The sequence below is a fragment of the Rattus rattus genome, chromosome 10 (assembly GCF_011064425.1).
Source record: "Rattus rattus isolate New Zealand chromosome 10, Rrattus_CSIRO_v1, whole genome shotgun sequence".
NCBI lineage: Eukaryota > Metazoa > Chordata > Mammalia > Rodentia > Muridae > Rattus > Rattus rattus.
This window is the reverse complement of record NC_046163.1, coordinates 26,385,800-26,411,109: the sequence shown is the minus strand read 5'-3', so window position 1 is coordinate 26,411,109 and position 25,310 is coordinate 26,385,800. Positions and strand designations below refer to the sequence as shown.

Genomic DNA, 25,310 nt, shown 5'->3' with positions numbered 1-25,310 from the left:
CTTGATCTTAGAGCATAAGCCATTGGTGTTTTGTTCAGGAAATTCTCTCCTGTGCCCATGTGTTCGAGATTCTTACCCACTTTTTTCTTGCATTAGTTTGAGTGTATCTGGTTTGAGGTGGAGGTCCTTGATCCAATTGGACTTAAGCTTTGTATAGGGTGATAAGAATGGATTGATCTGCATTCTTCTATATGCTAACATTCAGTTGAAACAGCACCATTGGCTGAAAATGCTGTCTTTTTTCCATTGGATGGTTTTGGCTCCTTTGTAAAAAATCAAGTAACCATAGTTGTGTGGGTTCATTTCTGGGTCTTCAATTCTATTCCAATGGTATATCTGCCTGTCTCTGTACAAATACCATACAATTTTTATCACTATTGCTCTGTAATATTGCTTGAGTTCAGGGATAGTGATTCCCCCTGGAAGTCCTTTTATTGTTGAGGATTGTTTTAGCTATCCTGGGTTTTTTTGTTATTCCAGATGAATTTGTAAATTGTTCCATTAACTCTCTGAAGAATTGGATTGGTATTTTGATGGGGATTGCATTGAATCTGTAGATGGCCATTTTTACTATAATAATCCTGTCAATCCATGAGCATGGAAGATCTTTCCATCTTCTGAGATCTTCTTCAATTTCTTTCTTCAGAGGCTTGAAGTTCTTATTACACCGATCTTTCACTTGCTTGGTTAAAGTCACACAGAAGTATTTTACATTATTTGGGACTATTATGAAGGGTGTCATTTCCCTAATTTCTTTCTTGTCTTGTTTCTCTTTGATGTAGAGGAAGGTTACTTATTTATTTGAGTTAATTTTATACCCAGCCACTTTGCTGAAGGTATTTAACAGGTTTAGTAGTTCTCTGGTGGAACTTTTCAGATCACTTAAGTATACAATCATATCGTCAGCAAATAGTGATATTTTATCTTCTTCCTTTTCAATCTGTATCCCTTTTGTTGTCTGATTGCTCTGGCTAGGACTTCGAGAACTATATTGAATAAGTAGGGAGAGAGTGGGCAGCCTTGTCTAGTCCCTGATTTTAGTGGGATTGTTTCAAGTTTCTCTCCATTTAGTTTAATATTAGTTACTGGCTTCCTGTATATGGCCTTTACTATGTTTACATATGGGCCTTGAAACCTGTTCTTTCCATGACTTTTATCATGAAGGGGTGTTGAATTTTGTCAAGTGCTTCCTCAGCATCTAATGAAATGATCATGTGGTTTTTATCTTTCAGTTTGTTTATATAGTGGATTACGTTGGTGGTTTTCAATATATTAAACCATCCCTGCATCCCTGAAATGAAGCCTACTTGGTCATGATGGATGATTGTTTTGATGTGATCTTGGATTCAGTTTGTAAAAATTTTATTGAGTATTTTTGCGTCGATATTCATAAGGGAAATTGGTCTCAAGTTCTCTTTCTTTGTTGGGTCTTTGTGTGGTTTAGGTATAAGAGTAATTCTGACTCTAGAGGAAAGCGCCTAGCTCCATCAGGTCCCCTGTGTACAGGGACCTAGGAGAAATAGGGGCAGGAATTTCTGGTTCCTGTCCACAGGGACAGATGAAAGCCTGTGGACAGGAATGACTATATGCCTGAGTAAAGAACACTCTGTTCCCATAACTGACTGAAAAAAACAGGAAAACAGTTCTACAGCACTCCTGACACACAGGCTTATAGGATGATCATGCCACTGTCAGAAATAGCAAAAACAGTGTAACACAGAGACAACCTGAGTGTGAGAGGCAAGAGCAGGAACCCAAGCAACAGAAAGCCAGACTACATGGCATCATCAGAGCCCAAGTCTCCCTCCAAAGCAAACACTGAATATCCAAATACAGTAGAAAAACAAGACCTAGATTTAAAATCACATTTGATCATGATGATGGAGGACTTTAAGAAAGTCATAAATAACTCCCTTAAGGAAATACAGGACAACACAAGTAAACAACTTCTGCCTTTAAAGAAGAATCACAAAATTCCTTAAAGAAATATTGGAAAAACAACAAAACAGGAGAAGGAAACGAACAAAACATTCTAGGAGTTAAAAATGGAAATAGAAAAAATAAAGAAAGCACAAAAGGGAGACAACCCTGGAGATAGAAAACCTAGGGAAGAGATCAGGAGTCACAGATGTGAGTATCATCAACAGAATAAAGAGATAGAAGAGAGAATCTCAGGAGCAGAAATTCCATAGAAATCATTGAAACAACTGTCAAAGATAATGTAAAACAGAAAAAGCTACTACACCAAAATATACAGAAAATCCAGGACACAAGAAGAAGATGAAGCCTAAGGATAATAGGTATAAAAAAGAGTGAAAATTCCCAATTCAGAGGACCAGTAAATATCTTCAATAAAATCATAGAAGAAAACTTCCCTAACCTAAAGAAAGAGATGCCCATAAGCATACAAGAAGCCTACAGAACTCCAAATAGATTGGACCAGAAAAGAAAATCCTCCCCTCACATAGTAGTCAAAACACCAAATGCAGAAAATAAAGAAAGAATATTAAAAGCAGTAAGGGAAAAAGGTCAAGTAACAAATAAAGGCAGACCTATCAGAATTACACCAGACTTCTCACCACAGACTATTAAAGCCAGAATATCCTGGACAGATGTCTGTAAGAGAACACAAATGCCAGCCCAGGTTACTGTATCCAGCAAAATTCTCAATTGACATAGATGTAGAAACCAAGAAACTCCTTGACAAAACCAAATTTACACAATATCTTTCTACAAATCCATCCCTACAAAGGATAGTAAATGGTAAAGCCCAACACAAGGAGGCAAACTACACCCTAGAAAAAGCAAGAAACTAATTGTTTTGCAACAAAAAATACAAAACACGTACACAAACATAATCTCACAGGCAAATATGAAAATAACAGGAAGCAACAATCACTATTCCTTAATATCTCTCAACATCAATGGACTCAATTCCCCAATAAAAAGACACAGATTAACAATCTCGATATGTAATGAGGACCCAGCATTTTGCTGCTTACAGGAAGCACACCTCAGAGACAAAGACAGACACTACTTCACAGTAAAATGCTGGAAAACAATTTTCCAAGTAAATGGTCTGAAGAAGCAAGCTGTAGTAGCCATTCTAATATCTAATAAAATTGATATGTACATAAGAAATACACAAGTTAATAAAGATGGAGGGAAAAAAGAAAAAATCGATTTTCAACCAGAAGTCATCAAAAAAGATAAGGAAGGACACTTGATATTCATCAAAGGAAAAATCCACCAAAATGAATTCTTGATCCTATATATCTATGTTCCAAATTCAAGGGCACAGACATACATAAAAGAAATCTTAGTAAAGCTCAAAGCACACATTGCACCTCACACAATAATAGTAGGAGATTTCAACAACCCACTCTCATCAATGGACAGATCATGGAAACAGAAATTAAACAGAGACGTAGACAGACTACGAGAAGTCATGAACCAAATGGACTTAATGGATATTTATAGAACATTCTATCATAAAACAAAAGAATATACCTTCTTCTCACCACCTCATGGTACTTTCTCCAAAATTGATCTTATAATCGGGCACATAACAGGCCTCAAAAAAATACAGAAAGATAGAAATAATTCCTTGTGTCCTATCAAACCACCATGGGCTAAAGCTGGTCTTCAATAAAAATAAGGAAAGAATGCCAACAAATCCATGGAATTTGAACAATGATCTACTCAATGATAACATGGTCAAGGAAGAAATAAAGAAAGAAATTAAAGATTTCTTAGAATTTAATGAAAATGAAGGTACAACATACCCAAACTTATGGGACACAATGAAAGCTGCGCTAAGAGGAAAACTCATAGCTCTGAGTGCCAGCAGAAAGAAGCAGAAGAGAGCATATATCAGCAGATTGATGGCACACCTAAAAGCTCTAGAACAAAAAGAAACAAATACACCCAGGAGAAGTACAAGGCAGGAAATAATCAAACTCAGAGCTGAAATCAAACGAAGTAGAAACAGAAAGGATTATACAAAGAATCAACAGAACCAAAAGCTGGTTCTTTGAGGAAGTCAACAAGATAGATGAAACCTTAGCCAGACTAACCAGAGGACTCAGAGTTGTGTCCAAATTAACAAAATCAGAAATGAAAAGGGAGACATGATGACAGATTCAGAGGAAATTAACGAAATCATCAGACCCTTTTACAAAATCCTGTATTCAACAAAACTTGAAAATCTGGAGGAAATGGACAATTTCCTAGACAAATACAAGGAACCAAAGTTAAATCAGGAAGATATAAACCATTTGAACAACCCAATAACTCTTAAGAAATAGAAGCAGTCATTAAAAGTCTCCAAATCAAAAAGAGCCCATGTAGAGATGGGTTCAGTGCATAATTCTATCAGACCTTCATAGAAGACCTCATACTGATACTATCCAAACTATTCCAGAAAATTAAAACTGATGGGTGCTACTGAATTCCTTCTATAAAGCCGCAATTACTCTTACACCTAAACCACACAAAGATCCAACAAAGAAAGACAACTTCAGACCAATTTCCCTTATGAATATCAAAACAAAAATATTCAATAAAATTCTTGCAAACTGAATCCAAGAACACATTAAAACAATCATTCATCATGATCAAGTAGACTTCAACCCAGGGATGCAGGGGTGATTTATATACAGAAAAACATCAACATAATCCACTATATAAATAAACTGAAAGATAAAAAACACATAAAAACACATGATCATTTCATTAGATGCTGAGGAAGCATTTCACAAAATTCAATACCCCTTTATGATAAAAGTCCTGGAAAGAACAGGAATTCAAGGCCTGCACCTAAACATAGTAAAAGCCATATACAGGAAACCAGTAGCTAATATTAAACTAAATGGAGAGAAACTTGAAACAATCCCACTAAAATCAGGGACTAGACAAGGCTGCCCACTCTCTCCCTACTTATTCAATATAGTTCTCGAAGTCCTAGCCAGAGCAATCAGACAACAAAAGGGATACAGATTGAAAAGGAAGAAGATAAAATATCACTATTTGCTGACGATATGATTGTATACTTAAGTGATCTGAAAAGTTCCACCAGAGAACTACTAAACCTGATAAATACCTTCAGCAAAGTGGCTGGGTATAAAATTAACTCAAATAAATCAGTAACCTTCCTCTACACAAAAGAGAAAGATGCCGAGAATGAAATTAGGTTAACACTCTTCATAATAGTCCCAAATAATATAAAATTCCTCAGTATGACTTTATCCAAGCAAGTGAAAAATCTGTATGATAAAACTTCACGCCTCTGAAGAAAAAAATTGAAGATCTCAGAAGATCGAAAAATCTTCCATGCTCATGGACTGGCAGGATTAAAATAGTAAAAATGGCCATTTTACCAAAAATTATCTGTATTTTCAATGCAATCCCCATCAAAATTCCATTCCAAGTCTTCAGAGAGTTAGACAGAATAATTTGCAAATTCATCTGGAATAACAAAAAAACCAGGATAGCTTAAATTATCCTCAACAATAAAAAGACTATCTCTGAACTCAAGCAGTATTACAGAACAATACTGATAAAAACTGCATGGTATTGGTACAGAGACAGGCAGATATACCAGTGGAATAGAATTGAAGGTCCAGAAATGAACCCACACACCTATGGGCACTTGATTTTTGACAAAGGAGCCAAAGCCATTCAATGGAAAGAAAGATAGCATTTTCAGCAAATGGTGCTGGTTCAACTGGAGGTCAGCATGTAGAAGAATGAACATCAATCCATTCTTATCACCCTATACAAACTTAAGTCCAGTTGGATCAAGGACCTCCACATCAAACAGGATACACTCAAACAAATACATGAAAAAGTGGGTGAGAATCTTGAACGCATGGGCACAGGAGAGAATTTCCTGAACAAAACACCAATTGCTTATGCTCTAAGATCAAGAATTGACAAATGGGATCTCATAAAATTGCAAAGCTTCTGTAAGGCAAAGGGCACTGTGGTTAGGACAAAACAGCAACCAACAGATTGGGAAAATAACTTTACCAGTCCTACAACTGATAGAGGGTTTATATCCAAAATATACAAAGAACTCACGAAGTTAAACTGCAGGGAGACAAATAACCCTATTAAAAATGGGGTTCAGAGCTCAACAAAGAATTCACAGCTGAGGAATTCCAAATGGCTGAGAAGCACCTAAAGAAATGTTCAACATCTTTAGTCATAATGGAAATGCAAATCAAAACATCCCTGAGATTCCACCTCACACCAGTGAGAATGGCTAAGATCAAAAACTCAGGTGACAGCAAATGCTGGCGAGGATGTGGAAAAAGAGGAACACTTCTCCATTATTGGTGGGATTGCAGTCTGGTACAAGCATTGTGGAAATCAGTCTCGAAGTTCCTCAGAAAATTGGATATTGCTCTGCCTGAGGACCTAGCTGTACCTCTCTTGGGCATATACCCAAAATATGCTCCAACATACAACAAAACACTATGCTCCACTATGTTTCATAGCAGCCTTATTTATAATAACCAGAAGCTGCAAAGACCCCAGATGCCCTTCAGTGGAGGAATGGATACAGAAAATGTTGTACATCTACATAATGGAATACTACTCAGCTATTAAAAACAATGACTTTATGAAATTCATAGGCAAATGGATGGAACTGAGTGAGGTAACCCAATCACAGAAAAACACACATGGTATGCACTCATTGATAAGTGGATATTAGCTCATTTTCTCTAATTACCCAAGATGCACAGAACACATGAAACTCAAGAAGAATGTCCAAAATGCTGATGCTTCACTCCTTCTTTTAAAGGAGAACAAGAATCCCTTGAGGAGGGGATAAGGAGGCAAAGTTTAAAACAGAGGCTGAAGGAACGCCCACTCAGAGCCTGCCCCACATGTGGCCCATACATATACAGCCAACATACTTGATGAGATGCATGAAGCAAAGAAGTGCATGCTGACAGGAACCGGATGTAGATCTCTCCTGGGAGACACAGCCAGAATATGGCAAATTAATAGGCGCATGGCAGCCGCAAACCACTGAACTGAGAACAGGACCACTGTTGTGGGAATCAGAGAAAGGACTGTAAGAGCTGAAGGATCTTGAGACCCTATATGAACAACAATGCCAACCAACCAGAGCTTCCGAGGACTAAGCTACTACCCAAAGACTGTACATGTACTGACCCTGTGCTCCCACTGCATAGGTATTAATGACTATTCTAGTAGGGGCACCAGTGGAAGTGGAAGGCCTTGGTTCTGCCAATTCTGGACCCCCAGTTAACGTGATTATTGTGGCGAGGTCGGTAATGCTGGAGCATGGGGTGGGGAACACCCATAACGAAGGGTAGGGGTAGGGGTTGGGGGATGTTGGTCTGAAATCCGGGGGAACGGTATAACATTTGAATTGTAATATATATATATATATATATATATATATATATATTAATAAAGATGGAAAAAATGCTTCAGAAGAAAAAAGTTCCAAATTTTAAAAGGTATGTGTTTTTTAGGATTTGTTTTTCTCTTTAAATTTTTATTATTTGTCTCTTATTGCTCCCTCTTTCATTGTAATTCACATAAGAGAGTGCTATCTGTGTCATTCACTTTAATAAGAAACATGAAGTTCTTCCTTCCTCATGAATGAGATGAGTTTGAGTGCAGGACTATACAAGGCTCAAGAGAAGCCTAAAAATATTTTTTCTATTTTACAGGAATCATAAAAATATAGAGAAAACCAAGGAACCTAGCAGCATATTTCGTTGAAATAAACTCTGAAGGGTTACCAGCTTTTTCTTTCTTTCTTCCTTTCTTCCTTTTTCCTTCATTTCTTTCTTTCTTTCTTTCTTTCTTTCTTTCTTTCTTTCTTTCTTTCTTTCAGGTCATTTTGGTACAGATTTCATCTAGTTAAAATCCATTGGCTATCCCAGGAATAGCAACTTAGGTCAAATTATGATGGTAATCAATGCATGTGGAAGAATGGAGAGGTCCCTAGAGAAATCAAATTCTCCATACTTTTATTTTCATTTCCAGAACGTCAATTTCATGGAATTCATTCAGCTTGTCATTAGAGATATGCAGGGAGAATATCAAGGAGCTAATATCAGGAACTGTAGAGGCAGAGTGGTGGTTCAGAGCATTGGCTGCTCTCATAGAGGACTGGAGTTAAGCTTCCCCACAGCCTATACCTTCAGCTCCAGGGAAAATTTTGCTGCCTCCTATCTTCTGCATGTCCCTCCACACACCTAAATTCACACACAGGAACATGTACAAACATACATGTAAATAAAAAACAAAAATTGTTTACAGAAATGGAGTTAAAAAAGAAAGTCAAACCAATACACTCTTTAAAAATATGGGTTTGCTTTAAATAGGTCTTTGAAAGAAAAGTTATCTTTATTACAGATTTCTAAGTTCTTCAGTATTTAAGAGGCAGAAGCAGAAGCAGAGGCAGAGGATCAAACATTCATGTCCTGCCCAGCCATAGTGGTCAGGCAGGGCTATAGGATATTATGTCTCAAACAGACACAATTCTAAAATTCTTTAAACTACAAGAAGAAATGCTTTCATATAATCCAGTTCAGCAGAGAGGATGCTGTTATGGTATTTACTCTCTGAATGCATAATTTATTATTATGTTGTCTATAACCTGCTGCACATTTCTTGAGATTTAATAATATGTGACAAATTAATAACTGTTAGTCATGTATTGGCAATGTATCCTTTAAAATGTGTATCAGCACTTAAGAATTTCTTTGGTATGTTTACAGACAGTGTTCTTCATTATCATAGAAATACAATTTAGAGAAAGGAATTAATTCTTTTCTTTGCCATCCAGAGAGGCCATTAAGACATTCAAAAGACTTACCGGAGGGTTGGAGATAATCATATTTTATTCCATTAATATGATTTTTAGTTTATATTTGCCATTACTGGAAGTCTGTAAGCACTTTCTTACCTGTGGTCTTAGGATCTTCTCCTCTTCTGTCCCTTACATTGTCCATGGAATACTCAGTCATGCAATAAAAGATGTAAAACCATTGCACATTTTTTAGTTATTTGGGAAAGATTGCTTTATAGAACCCATTAGTAATTGTGAAAGGTGCTGAGATAATTTCTGGATGGCAGAGTCTTAGATCAGCTGACACCATGATGATTTTGTAAAGGTCATTGTAAACATATTGATGAGTATGCACATGCTGAGGGTGATTGATTATATCTGGTAAATAACAACTTCATTGTATTTTCAGGAAGGCTGTGAGTTCCAATATTCTGCTACATTATCTGGTTTCAACTCATTTCCTTGTCACCTTGTTTTACTGTCTATATATGTTGGTTCCTTTAAAAAAAATCAGTGGTTAAGATCAAAATTATCAAATTGGTTCTAGAAGAATCTGCTCTAGCTCTGTGGTCTTAAAGAGTTTAACTAACTGCTCCCAATCGTTGCTACAAAGGGAAGGGGATAGTCTAAAGCCAAGTGTTTTTACCAATGCAGTATTTGTGGTCACAGAAGAGTTGAAAGTTTAATGTTGATGTGAATTTTCTATTAAATTATTGATAACATGGAAGGTATTGGACATTGGGCATCATGTTTTGCCTTGCAGACAGTATTAATATATAATATAGGATCAAACAACTTATTTTTTAACTGAAGATATGTATCTCAAGAGTCCTGAATATGTGCAGAATGCTTATATCATTGCATTCATTGTTTTATTTAAATATCACGCTTTTTTCATGAATGTCTCTTTTTGTGTTCTTAGAAAAGATAACATATGACTTGAAAATAAATTTGGTCTTCATAGTTCATTTTGTTATACAGTAAGGAAAGCTTATAAGATATATCTAGAAAAGATCTTAGTGATAACAAAATATGTTCTAATAATTATGTACTCTATTATAATGAAATTTGAATTTATAGAAAAATAATTTAATATGTCTACTTTTGTATGACAGACATGCAAAATCAATGTTACCTTCAAAATAAGTATTTAAGCTACTTACAAAAGGTCTCTTCGTCAACTGTATTTTAGTAATGTGAGTCTCACAATGATATGATTATTTGCATGTCAAGTACTTATATGACCATTTTTATACCCTTAAATTATAACTTGTGAACTCTAGAAGTGTTATCTTATAGACATTTGTAAGATGCTGAAATCACAATTTTTTTCATTATTCACAGTTATTGTGCACAATATCAATTGCTGGTTATTAGAATTGGAATTAGTGAAAAAGAAGGTTATAGAGGATGTTACTGGTTTATATGCTCTCTGCACTTTGGCTTTTAATCATCTCATTTTGATGCATGTTTGTTGAAATGTGTCGATATCTATTTAAGAATTGATTTTTATATCAATCATAATGATGACTGGTTTTTGCTTTGGTTTCTTTATACAGCTGATGAACATCCTTCAGCTATTCTGCTCGTCTCCAAAAGAAAGGACCTGGGTACAAACAGTTCACCTATTTGGTTTTTCAGAAAAGATGATCAAAAGGAACCCTTAACAGTTTCCATTCAAAATGTCCTGGTGAATTTTCCCCAGGTTTCTACAAACTATATCAAATAGAACTCATTTCATGGAAAAAAATGAATCCCACAGCACTTCTTGTTAATAACTGTTCAGCTACAAAATTTTATTGGTATCTTTTTATGTTCCCTCTAGAGGATGTAATGCACAAAAGCATTGCCACGGAACATATAAAATTACAAATGAAATTTATTGTAAAAAGTAGAATGTCTTCTAGACTGGTGTCAGTATTTATTTCATTCATAAACCAAAACTGTAGTATAATATATTCATTGTCAGCAAGTTCATGTGTGTAAATTGCCATCCAACGTTATTGACTGATATAAGACAGATATTGAAAAGACAATTTAAATTTACTTTTCCAAACATAAACTTCCACAAAAGCACTGTAAAAACTCCTCCAAGATTTTGGGTTGTGCTTGACATTTAAGGTTAACTACATAATTTGGTTGTGTCATAATCCACTGTGTTTGGCAACTTGGCATTAAATGCCTGAAGAGCAGATTGAATTCTCACCACCTCACTAGTAGACAACTTGAGTCTATGACGAAGCAAGCAAGAAAACAAATCCAGGCGGCGCTGACCAGGTGGGGAGAGTTTATTTACACGGTCTCTTATCTCTAGTAGTTGCAAAAGTGCCGAGTCCTGGGATCCCTGAGTGTAGGGGTAGTCCAGCTGCAAAATCAGGTCCCGAATGGCTTCTGGGTCAAAGTGCATGCTGTAGCCAAACACTTGGATGTTGTTGATTTTCATGTAGCCCAGGTTCCGGGATGGGTCAATAAACTCCAAAGGCTCGTAGTAAATGCTCTCATTGCTGTTGGGGCCATTTGCTTTGATGCGACTCCTCAGGTAGATGTGTACTGTCTCAAAGAATGTCTTCCATTTGTTTCCCAGAGTCAGTGTCCAGTTATAGCACTGCAGTGGAAGGTCCAATTTAGTCCGCTCCCAGTCTGGAAAGCTGCTCTCACTCACGGGCATAAACCAGCTCTCGGAGTGGCTGCCTCCAAAGGGATTGATGTAAACAGCCAGCACTGGCTCCAACGTGCTGTTTTTAGTTAAGCAAATCTGTAAAGACAGCCCTAAGATCATGTGGACCAGACTGGACTTGTACTTGTTACTCTTCAAGGTCAGGAGCATCCTCTTTCTCCAGGAAGGATCAAACCAGCTGTTGAGGCGCATGTCATTACTGATAAAGATGGCGTGGACTTCTATTCGTCTGTCCGTTTTCTGCAACAGGTATTTCATCTCCAGGTCTTGCAGGTCGGTCTCAAAGCCAATGTAATGATCTGTTGACTCAGCGACTTCAGGCTTGCAGAGTCCCTGGCTCAGCATGTAGCCCGTGTTGCAGGTGCCACAGCGGGTGCGATTGTCAGGTGCACAGGTCAGGCAGGCGGAGGCATCGCCCACGGTACAGGGCAGAAAGGCTGTGCACACTACCTGGTCGTTGGGGCATGTGCAGGAATGGGTTTCCTCGGAGAAGCTACCCAGAAGGCCATTCTCATTGCAGTAGAGAAAAGACTGGATGCGAGTGAGCCAGTAGGTTGAAGTTCTAGAAATATAAAACAAAATGAACCTAAATAAATATTTAGATTCTATGTGACATATGACTACCGCCATAAAATCCAAGCTTACTACAGCCTGCATGTTTTGCCAAATCTACATCCAGTAAAGATATGAAAGAACCATTTTACATGCACATACATACAGAGGTGGGAGGGGGAGGGAGAGGGAGAGGGAAGGGAGAGGGAGAGAGAGAGGGAGAGGGGGAGGGAGGGGGAGGGGGGGAGGGAGAGGAAGAGGAAGAGGGAGAGGGAGAGGGAGAGGAAGAGAGAGAGGGAGAGGGAGTGGGAGAGGGAGAGGGACAAACAAAACCAAACAATTTTCTCTTTAATATTAATCACACCAAAAACCACTAACCAAATTCCAGAAACTATTCGATTGTTTGAAACCTATTACAAAATACTGCTGTCAGGCAATGAGTCTTATGAGAAGCCATTTGGTTCTGGATGTTACCGTATTCGTTAATGAGTTTATTCCATTGTCAGTGAGAATGCATTCCTTTGGAAGGAACGCGTTTAACCTCTAGGATAGACAGCAACAGTACCACCACTTCTTCTTTCCCTTCATTTTTCTTTTCGTCCCTTTCCCCTTCCCCCCGCTCTTTATTTCTCTTCCCACTTTTACTTCCATCCTTCCTACCATTTTTTCCCTCAATTTTCTGCTGGGATATTTAGTTCTGTACACGTCTCTCTGATACAAAATGTATAAAATGTAAAACCCCACCTGAATTGAAGATTTTATTTGCTTCCCTGAAACCAAGGCATAAATTCTTAGAGCAGACTCATCCCTCACTTTAAACTCTAATCATGTTTGAGATCAGAAGAACAAATAAATCAGCCCATGGCTAAAGCCTGAGACCACAATAGTAGTGTGCTGTAGAAAGAATTGTAGGAATACTGAGAGAAAACCATTACTTTTTCAGCCTTTAAGCTTTTCCCACCCAGTATTTAGACCGTTTGTGTTTGCACAGACATGCTGACGAAAGATCATGTTCATTTTCTTGCTTTTAAGCTTGTCATCTGTGAATTCAGAGAGTCAGCATTACGTCAAATGCTGCACCAGCTATGGAGAGAGAGCAAGGAGAGCTTTGCCTCACAGTCTCCTCTACTTTCTGCGCTCTAACTACCCTGTGGCGACTCAACTCCATATTACTAGGTAAGAGATATTTTTCAAAGAAAAAATAAATCAAATAATCTTTCTTTTGCTTTAACTCTCAGTGAAATCTTGGTGTAAGTAGGAGTCAAAAGTGAATATTCAGCGAGTTTCAGCATTGCACACTAGATGTTTCAAATGTACTCAAAAGTTCACACAGCCTTTCCCAACAGAGTAAAATTTAGTTTTGTTATATAATTCTGTAACTTTCAAAAGTTTGAAATAGGTTATCTTCAAAATTCCAGTGTAGCTTATGATTTTTATATTTCTTTTTTCTTTTTTTCATAAAGCGTAAGGCAAATAAATAAGTCCTTTTGTTGATTCATATTTACATGTATATTCACACACTCAGAGAGATTCCTGGATCAGTTAAACTACCACTTACCAGGTTGACCACTAAGAATTAAATAAACCCTGTAGATTTTCTACCATATTGATGGGAATCAGGCAGGTCTTCTGCAGCTTTTCAACAAATGTATGTCATTGGTCTTGACATTTACATAAAAGTAGTTCATAGTGCCATACTCCCTAGATTTAGTACCCAAATACTCATTCCACAATCCCCAGTCACACCCCACCACTGTCCATCCTGTCCTGTTGCTATGCCTCAGACCCCAATGAAGGAAGACTTCTCCCCAGGAGCAGACAACACCAGTCAGAGGTACAGTTGTAGGACACAGTAGTTTGAAGAGGACGTGCATAAAATGCTAGTCAGAAAAGACAACAGATAAGCAAACTCAGTCATAGACTCCCTCTGGATCAAAAAGCAGACCTGACTAGAGAGCCACAGATAGGTAGCCCAACATTGGCCCTCCTCCACTCAGTCATTGCCCACAAATCCCACTGCCTTATCACCCAATCCCAATAACCAACTAGGAAAGAGGAAACCTGCTGCTCCAAAGGCTAAGCTAACTATCAGACATCCATCCCTGAATTTGGACAGATACACACAAATAAATCAAATGTTAACACACACACACACACACACACACACACACACACACACACACACACACACACACCACAATTTCCAGAAGACAAAAAGTAACAGAAATAAAGGAAAAACACATGCATCCAATAAAGAAAAACTCAGAAATCTGTACCAAGTCCTATAATGCTTACATGCCAGTGTAAGCACAGAGCAACAATAGCCAGGGTAATATGTCACCACCAGAACAATTCCACTCTAGGACAGAAAGACATGGATATTCCAACACAGCTGAAGCACAAAACAAAGAAACAAACAAGCAAACAAAAAATAGCCTTAAATCCAACTTTATGCAGACACAAGGAGTCCTTAAAGAGAAGATGAAAAAAAATCTCTAAAGAAATCTAGGAAAAGACAAGTAAATATATGGAGGAAATCAATAAATCCCTTAAAGAGTGCAAATAAAGCAAGAAAAATCAAACAAACAGGTAAAGGAAACTGTTCAATACATAAAAATGGACACAGAAATAAAGGCAGCACAAACTGAGGGAATTCTTAAAATAGAAAATCTAGGTAAGCAAACAAGAACTACAGCCACAACAGAAGACAAGAGATGAAAGAAAAAAAATCTCAGATATTGCAGATACAACAGAAGAAATAGCTTTGTTGATAAAAGAAAATGTTATATCTAAAAAATTCCGAACATAAAGCATTCAGGTAATCTGGGACTCTATGAAAAGACAATATATAAGAACAATAGGAATAGAAAGAGAAGAATCCTAGATGGAAAAACTAGAAAATATATTTTATGAAATCATAGAGGAAAATTATCTAGCATAAAAAAGAAAGACTATACATGGACTGACCCTGGACTCTGACCTCATTGGTAGCATTGAATATCCTAGTAAGAGCACCAGTGGAAGGGGAAGCCCTGGGTCCTGCCAAGACTGAACCCCCAGTGAACATGATTGTTGGGGTGACGGTGGCAATGGGGGGAGGATGGGGAGGGGAACACCCATAAAGAAGGGGAGGGAGAGGGGTTAGGGGGAATGTTGGCCTGGAAACCGGGAAAGGAAATAACAATCAAAATGTAAATAAGAAATACTCAAGTTAATAAAAATAAAAAAAAAGAGCTTATCTATTGAGGTAATCTTGTAGAACACCAAATAGATTGGGCAGGTAAAGGAAGCTCACTCACAATAGAATAATGAAAACAGTAAACATATGGATTACAGAAAGACTACTAAAAGCTGTAAGGATAAAAGGTCAAAAAGACATAGAATGACAGACCTATTAGAATTATACCCAACTTCTCAGTGAAGATTCTAAATGCCCAGTGCCTTGGACAGATATTCTTCAGGCACTAAGAGACAAGAGATGCCAGACCAGATTACTATACTCAGAATATAATCATTGCACATGGAGACAAAACAACATTTGATAAGAAAATCAAATTTAAACAATATATACCCACAAATCCTACCCTATATAAGTTACTGAAAGGAAAAATCCAATGACGGGTGATTAACTACACCTATTAAAACATATGCAATAAATCCCACACTACTAAAACTCAAAAAAGGAAACACACAAACACAATAACATTCCAACACACACACACACACACACACATACAAACATACACAGTACCACCACCACCACTTCCACCACCACCACCAAAATAATAGGAATTAACATAGAACATACAGAGCTTATATTAACAGAGCCATTGGTCATTAATGTATCTCAATATCAATGGAATAAATTCCCCAGTAAAAAGACACAGGCTAATAGAATGGATAAGGATGCAGAATCCATCATTTTCCTGCATACAAGAAACATTTAATTTAATGAAGATGATTGTACAACATACCCAAACTTATGGAAATCTGTGGAACCAGTGCTAAGAGGAAAACTCATAGCACTAAGTGCCTTCACATAAAAATTGGTGAGTCTCATATGAGCAACTTAACAGACTTGAAAGCTCTAGAAATAAAAGGAGAAAGAGTAGTAGTAGTAGGAGGAGGAGGAGGAGGAGGAGGAGAGGAGGAGGAGGGAGGAGGAGGAGGAGGAGGAGGAGGAGGAGGAGGAGGAGAAGAGGAGGAGGAGGAGGAGGAGGAGGAGGAGGAGGAGAGAGGAGGAGGAGGAGGAGGAAACCTACCCAACAAAAGTAGAGAGCAGAAAATAATCAAACTGAGGACTGAAATCAATAAAATAGAAAAAAAGGGGAACAACACAGAAAATTGGTGACCAAATAGTTGATTCGTTGAGAAAATCATTAAAATAGACTAATTCTTATCCCAACTAACTAAAAGACAGGTAGAGAATATCCATGTTAACAAAATCAGAAATGGGGGGGGCATAACAATAGACATGGGGGAAATTCAAAGAATCAATTAGGTTATATTTCAAAAAATCTGTACTCCACAAAATTACCAAATCTGAAATAAATAGACAATTTTCTTGATAGATACCATTCACCAAAATCAAATCAAGATTAGATTAAAATTTTTCATAGACCTATAATCATTAAGAGTACAGAAAGAATTATTAAAAGTCTCCCAACATCAAAAAAGCCCAGAGCTAGAAGGTTTTAGCACAAATTCTACCAGACTTTCAGTGAAGAGCTAATATCAATACTTCTCAATTATTCCACAAAATAGAAACAGAAAGGATATTTTCATGAGTCAACTAATAATCAAACCATACAAAGATTCAAAAATGGAAGAGAATTTCATGCCAATTTCTCTCATGAACACTGATATAAAAATACTCAATAAAATACTCACCAAATGATTCCAAGAACACAATAAAATCCACATCATGATCAAGGAGTTGATATAACTAAAGGAGATGATGGGGCTACAAATTGGAAAGGAAGTCAAAGTATCTCTATTTACAGATGATAAGAGTATATATAAGTGATTGCTAATATTCTACAAGGGAACTCCTATAGCGTATAAACTTTTCCAGTAAACTACTTCGATACAAATTTAACTAAAATTAAAAAAAATCTTTAGCTCTCCTTTATATATGTGACAAAAAGGTAAGAAAGAAGTCAAGGAAAATTCACCATCCACAATAGTCACAAATAATATCAAATATCTTGGGGTAACTCTAATCAAGCAAATGAAAGACTTGTGTGTTCTAAATTTTAAATCCTTGTTGAAGGAAATTGAAGAATATATAAGATAATGGATATAATATAAAATAATATAAGAATATATAAGATAAGATAAGATAAGATATAAGAATATATAAGATAATCTTCCATGACCAGAGATAACTACAATTAACATGGTATAAATGGCCATGGTTCAAAAGGCAATGTATAGATTGAACACTATCCACATAAAAATAGAACACAGATAGAGATCTTAAAAGAACAATACCCAACTTCATCTGTAAACACAAAAATCTCAGGACAGCTAAAACAATCCTATATAATAAACGATCTTCTGTATGTATCCCAGCCCTGCTTTCAAGCTGTATTTCAGATATAAAATTTAAAACTACAAGATATTGGCCTGAAAACAGACAGATTCATCAATGGAATCAAACCAAAGACTTGGAAATAAATCTGCGGGTACCTGGTTTTTGTTAAGAATCCAGAAACATACAGTGGGAAAAGTTCATCAACAATTGGTGCTGGTCTCATGGGATGTAGGAATGGAGAAGAAAGCAAATGTATACATATATATCACCCTGCACTAAAATTAAGTTCACTTACACCAAAAACAGCATAAAACAAGATACACTGAACCTGATGAAGAAAAAGTGGAAATAGCTTGGAATGCATTGGCATAGGAGACAACTTTCTGAACTAAACACCAATTGCAGAGACACTAAGATGGACAATAATAAATAATATCTCCTGAAACTGAAAAGATTCTGTATGGCCAGGATGGCCAAAATGGCAGACTACAGAATGAAGAAAGATTTCACCAGATTCACATCTGATATAAGGCTAATATCCAAAATGCATATTTAAAAAAACTCAAAAACTAGACATCAACAAACCAAGTAATCCAGTTAAAAATGGGGAACTTCTAAACAGAATTCTCAACAGTGGAATCTCAAACGGCTGAAAAACACTTAAATGATTTTAAATCCTCAGCACCAAGTCATTGCAAATCAAAATGGCTTTAAGATCCACCCTTATACTTGTCAGCATGGCTAAGATCAAAACCAAAAATATCAGCTTATGCTGGCAAGGATATGGAGCAAGGGGTACATACTTCCACTGCTAGTGGCCATGCACACTTGTATGTCATTTTAGAAATTAATATGAGGGTTTCTCAGAAAATTGGAACTGTTATACCTCAAGATCCAGCTGTATCACTGCTGACATTTACCCAAAGGATGCTCTATCTTATCACATGGACACTAGCTCAAACATGTTTAGCACAGCATTATTTATAAACCCAGAAACTGGAAACCACCTAGATATCCTTCAACTGATGAATGGATAAAAAATTATGGTACCTGTACACTTCTTAACAAAGCAATATTATTTTGAATTTTACTGGCAAATGGATGCAACTAGGAAAAGCCATCCTGTATAATAAAGCCCAGACCTAGAAAGACAAATATGTTATGTACTCACTTATAAGTGAGCATTAACTGTCAAGTAAAAGATAATGAAGTTATGGTTCACAGATCCAGAGAGGCTAAGTAGCAAGGCAAGCTTAAGGGGGCAACAAGTATCTCCCTGGGAAGGGGAAATAAGATGGATTTTGTGGGTAGACTGTGTGTGGGTAGGATTAGGAGCAAGGAGAGATTAGATGAGTGGGATGGGGGACAAAATACTGGGAGAGGTGTTTGAAGGTGGGGTGCATTTCAGTGGTGAAACGGAGATGTGCTACAATGTAAAAGCTATGACATCTCCAAAGTGACCATAGAAGGGATTTCTGGTAATGGGGGACATGGAGCCTTACTGCCCATCTTCCGTTGTCAGGCAAATCTCAAATGGGGTGATTAGAACACCAGCCCAGTCACGGAACCTTTGAACTACAGTGTTCTGAGACCAGAGCCTAGCAGAATTGTCTTCGATGAGATCAGAGAGACTTCTAACTCCTGGATGGTAGCAAATGCACTCTCATATCCAGATGTTGGGTGGGTATCAGACTGTTTTGCTAAGGAGGGAGAGAAAGGATTGCTGTAGCAGTAGGGATCTGGGACAGGAGAACATGGCTCAAAAAATCAATTAACTGATGGGAACATATGTGGACTTGCAGGAATCAGAAAACCTGGGACCTCTGCATGTATTTGATGGCTGGGTGGCTTGGTGTTCTTATAGGACTTCTAAAGGTGTGAATATGGAGCTGTCGCCGACATCTTTACAGGCTTCTTTGATCTTTTTCCTCCTGCTAGGTTGCCTTGTCTAGTCTTGATGTAATGTCATGGTCTTGTAGCTTGTTATGCCACGTTGAGTTGACAACCCTGAGAGGCCTGATCTTTTCCAATGGGAGAAGAGAGAGGAGAGGAAGGAGAGGGAAAGAAAAAAATTGTTCCTTTAATTTGTTTGTATAGTATCTTAGAGAAAAGTAAAAGTAAAAATAAAATTGAAGAAGAGCATTTCATAGAGTAAAGAGAGAAAGAAACACTCGGAGAGAAGATTGGAAGGGAAGGAAGATAAAAAGAATCAAAATGTAGAAAAATATGGATTGTGAAGAAGTGTAGTAAAGAGGCTTGGACACTAACCCAGGAAAAGAACCAACCAAAATTAAGTACATAGACATTGTAAAGAAGAATGGTCCATCAGGGAAAGAGTTTGTTTGTAACCAAATTTTCTCAAAAGTTAGAGAAGAGTACTACAAAGGGAAAACAACTTATTAAATAAAGCCAAATCTTTTTAGGCATAAAAATATTACTCAACAACTGATAAGCACTTAAATGATTGACAAATTATCTTTCATGTTAACTTTGTCATAAGGCAAAAACTAAGCCCTAGATTAATAAGAAAATCTTATTGTTTTCTACCAATATGAGTTGACTGTCTCATGAAGACCTCACACAAAAGAGAGTTCGTTTTTTTTGCAACTCATAAAAAACAATGCTAAATATATTCTTCATGGTTATTAGTTAAGATTTAATACAATATGAAAATTCTATTCTGAGCCATATATTTTAATGCCTTGGTGGCATACATCTATTGACCATTAAAATGGATATAAACTCATAAAAGGAACCATAAATGTTATTTTTAAATATTATATTTTTAAGACTATAATAAAATATGGAAGGATATTAAAAGTGTTCAATATTGTAGAAGAAAAATGTCTTATTGATAAGCATGGGAAAAATCCATTTATTGACATACAAGACTACATCAAAAATACTTAAAATAATTATTTTATTTGTGATGTAATGACTAAAATGCAGAAAGCTTGCTTAAAGGTATTTTCTTAGGGGTCAACTTTGAAACTTATTTTATTTACCATGTATGATGACATAGAACAAAATAAGACAGAGAAATGTTTTAAGAATCAAAGTACACTGATAGTGGAATAGATATTGTATATGCAGAATTAACAGGAAAGTAATGTAAAATCTTATTTCTCTGATCAGCACTGCTGTTACTCTCTCAATATTTAAAGAAATGCCATTGTAGGCAATTTCTTTATTATAACTGCATTTTCCCCAGAAAAATGAGCCTTTTCATTTCTCTTTAACAGTTCATGTCTTTATGATTAATATTATACACTGTGCCTACATTACAGTTTTGCTGCAATTGGAAGCCTTTCATTAACTGAACTATACTCCAAGGTGCATGCTGTCTTCATGTGATGAGTCAAAGGCCTTTAGAAGTTTGTGCAAATAGCACAATTCCTGAGCATACATTGTAGATGCTAATAGTTTGCACTGAGGTATTAGAACATAGGTTGATATGAAAACAATTACCTCTTCTTGGGTTAAATCCTCTCTGAGCACTAATAATCTTATTTCAAAGGTTTTTTATTCCAACCTTCTAATCCTTTATTGCTTTTCAAATCTGGGCAATGTGTATCTTAAATTTTAAACCTAAACAATATAATTTCCATATCTCTTTGAAATTAAGGATTACTCCTTGGGGAAGGCCATTTCATTTTAGCTTTCATAGATCTGTCCTTCTTAGGCCTTAATACCTTAAACTAAATATAAATTCTAGGGATTAAACTCCCATGGCCGTTTAAACAATCATAAGCTGATTGTTAGCTCAGTCACACACTGATCGGGGTGTGAAACGCGCTGTCACACTGTCTGTCCTCACTCCACTGCCCTGCACAGCTCAGCCTTGGCAATGCTTCCTAGGCCTCAAGCTGATATAATTGACAAAGGACAGTGTTGCTCTTAGACATAATTATACATTCTGAGAAAAGCAAACTTCATTTTCAAACTATCCTGCTCACTGTGAGTTTTTCACACACACACACACACACACACACACACACACACACACACACACACCACAGAGAGAGAGAGAGAGAGAGAGAGAGAGAGAGAGAGAGAGACAGAGAGAAAGAGAGAGAGAGAGAGAGAGAGAAAGAGACAGAGAGACAGAGACACTGACAGAGAGACAGAGACTCACAGAGACAGACAGACAGAGATTCAAAGACAAAGAGATAAACAGACAGGGAGGAAAGAGGGATGGAGGGAGAGGTAGAGAGAGGGAAGGATGGAAAATGGTAGAGAAAGAGAGGGAGGGGCAAGGATGCGAAGGAGGCAGACAGTCAGAGACAGAGACTGGGATTGAGACAGAATTGAAGACATCATTTCACTTTCAGACAGCATGATCTGAAAGTGACATTCATGGAACTTTTCTAATATCTCATATAATTGTTTTGGATGTAAATTTGAAAACATTATAAATAATGAGGTTTTTAGTATAAAGGGAAGCTATAAATGTATTTAATGCTTTACAGATATGTTCATAAGTTACAAAAAGATGTTACTGATACAGACATCAATATATGTGAATTTATGAAATTATGCTAAATAAAGTAATCATAATACAATATAAGACAACTGAATACAATGACATCTAATCAAAATTCAAGGTACAATGCAAATGATTGGGTAAGTGATCATGAGAGAATTCCTGGAACAACAATAATAATAATGTATAATTGGATAATATAGAACTTTTTATAAAATATATTTTTTTTTGTAATTGGCCCAGGTATATGAGTTTATCAACTTGTCTCTGAAAGACCTTGGTATATCACTATTAATAGTCTTTGAAATCTAAACAAATCTCTTAATACATGAATCTAGAATTTCTGCAGAGGATGAGCGTTTAGATCCACAGTAGAACACTTTGCTTATCATGTGGTATTGACTGTATTAGAGCTAGAACATTTTTAAAATAGTCTACGAAAAGTAAATTATTCATGGAACTTCAAATAAAAATATAATATTTTAATTCTAATCAAGAAAATATAATGTAAGAAAACATCTTACTAGAAATATAGGCTTAGTTTGAAATATTATCAACAAAAAAATTATATAGGCATTTAGACAAACTCCAAATATAATTAAAATAACAAACACAATGAAGTTGAATAGGTTAACCTAAAATAGAACCAACTGTATACTCTGGATAAAGTTACATATGAAAAAAAAATGGAATAATCTATTCTTGTGCTTGTTTGATATATGTTGCTCTATATGTGTTTAGATTTCTTTGAGAAGGAGATAAACTAAATTACAGTAGAATAAGTAAAATTTTGCTATTTACCTGAAAATGCTATCTGAGAATTTCTTAATACAATGAAAATTTCACTCTTAGATTTAAAATCTGTATATCAGTAGAAGAATTCTAAATAGACCAGGGTGCCGATTATAGGCCTATAATCACAGCTACCCATACATAATGGAGTACTGGTGATCAGCCTGTAGCAGAGGATGGTATTGTCTGATGTAAATGGAAGGTTTGATGCCCCAGGGTAGAGGGATGCTGGAGTGGTGGGGTGGTAGAGGGTGAGTGGGTGGGGGAGCACACTCATATAGGCAAGTGGAAGGAGGAAAGGGCAGATGTGGGATGGAGGTTTTGGAGGGGTAACAAGGAAGTGGGATATCATTTGAGATGTAAATTAATGGAAAGAAAAACAAAAAAAAGAAAAGAAAAAGGTGAGTTCAAGTTCAGTTTAGGTACTTAGTTTGACTTTTGAATGCAATAATTCAGGAATCAGTTTGGGGATACAGGTCAGTTGTAGAGTGCTTGCCCAATATGCACTAATGCCAATGTTCAATGAAAAGAACTAGAAATATAAATAATATGATTATGTATCTGAGTTACATGAGATAATATACAAAACTTCTTCCATTCTTATTTCCGACAGGCAATGAAATTTAAGGGTAGAAAGTTAAAACAGATCATGTCAAATGTTAAATCACTACCATCATTTTGTGGTATATTATTGCTTAAGAATTATTTGAAGCTGGGAGTTGTGGTACATGCCTTTAATGCAAGCACTCTAGAGGCAGAGGCAGGCAAATTTCTGTGAGTTGAAGGTCAGCTTTGTCTAAATAATGAGTTGCAATGCCATCCCAAGCTACATTGAGAAACCCTACATCAAAATTCAAAAAACAAAAAAGAAACCAAATCAAAACAAAACAAACCAAATAAGAAAGAAACAAGAAAGAAAAAAAAATGAATGGAAGTCACGAAGAAAAGAAAGAAAGAAAGAAAGGAAGGAAGGAAGGAAGAAAGAAAGAAAGAAAGAAGGGAGGAAGAAAGAAGGAAGGAGGAAGAAAGAAAGAAGGAAAGAAAGAAAGAAAAAGAAATGGGAGGCAGAAAGAAGGTGCCTAGATGGGTTTGGGGAGTAGGAGGGGATTGGAGTGCAGGATCAGGTATGGAAAGAGACAGAAAAGAGGTCCAGAAGGCCAGGAGAATGGGTGCAAATCTGCAGCTGCAGAGAGTGGATGGGTAGGTGGAATCTCTAAGCTGTCCCTGAGACCTGGGAAGGGGGAGGCTCCCAGAAGTCAATGTGCTTCACCTTAGTTGAGATGTCTAACATGGGGGACATGGAGAAAAGGGACAAAACTATTGTAGAAGTAGATACCGGGGCAACGTTGAGGAGACAGTTTCCAGACATCAAGAGGCTCATTGACATATGAACTCACATAGAACAGACAAAATCTTCCAATAAGGAGAAGGGCAAATATGGACAGAGTCTATCACCTAACCAGAAGATTGATGCAATTAATAACTGCAAGGAGAGGGACAATCAGTTTTCTTATCTACTTTTTGTTATCATTGCTGTGTTGTTTTCATATTGTTTTTTATGCTTCACTTCAAGAGAAAGAATATGAAGAGAATTGTTTAGTGAAGAGTGGAATCTATGATCTATGAGGAGTTGGCAGAAGTGCAAATATATGATCAAAATATATCGTATAAAATAAAAGTATAAATTATGAAAAGTGAAATAATTTCTTACAGGTCCCCGACATCTAAGCTACATAGTCGCAGGAACGAACTCTGAATTTTAACTTTTGAGCTTGATAAAACGAACATTGGACTAGAAAGACAGAATCTCAATTAAGGGCTTGTCCAGCTCATACTGTTTGAGAAATCATCTTGATTGATGATTAACTGGAGAGAGTGTGAGGTAGGAACAGAGCACTGTAGGTGCCATTATTCCCTAGGTAAGTGTACTGTATAAAAGATTTGGCTAAGCATTAGCAATGCTCACGGTTTCTACTTCAGTTTCTGACCTGACTTCCTTTTTTGACAGACTGTGACCTAGAAAACTGAGAGTCAAATAACATTTTCCCCTCTACCTTGTTCTTATGTTCAGAATATTTACCACAGCAACAGAAAGTAAATTAAAATAGCTCACTTAGAAATTAATTTTGAATTGCATAGAGGAATATCTATGAACATGTATAAAAAAACTCACAAATTTTCACTTTTCCTCATAAACATTGCAATGACATCTAGACAGTTTTATTATGGACTGTTAAAATCTCTGTATCTTTCCACATTTGTGCCAAATTTAAAGATGAACCATATTGATTTTTCTGATTTTAACGCTACTTTATCGGCTCATGACTCTTCAAATAGGCTTAGACTAATCTCTAACAAGACTAACCTATATGCAAAATGGCCCTTGTAGGTATTTTCTTCAGATGAAGGCCTTGTAAATCCTAATAAATAT

At 36.5% G+C, this 25,310-nt stretch overlaps 1 protein-coding gene across 3 annotated transcripts in view; it reads right to left on the bottom strand.

Annotated features, from left to right (window-relative positions):
• Positions 1-10,614: 10,614 nt before the first annotated feature.
• The window catches only part of Brinp3 (BMP/retinoic acid inducible neural specific 3), a 400,303-nt gene continuing 385,607 nt past the window's right edge, over positions 10,615-25,310 (bottom strand). For all 3 annotated transcript variants that reach the window (XM_032914782.1, XM_032914783.1, XM_032914784.1), the window contains exon 8: positions 10,615-12,078. In XM_032914782.1, coding sequence (XP_032770673.1) covers positions 10,962-12,078 — 1,117 coding nt within the window. In that variant the 3' untranslated portion in view covers positions 10,615-10,961. The remainder of the gene's footprint in view (positions 12,079-25,310) is intronic.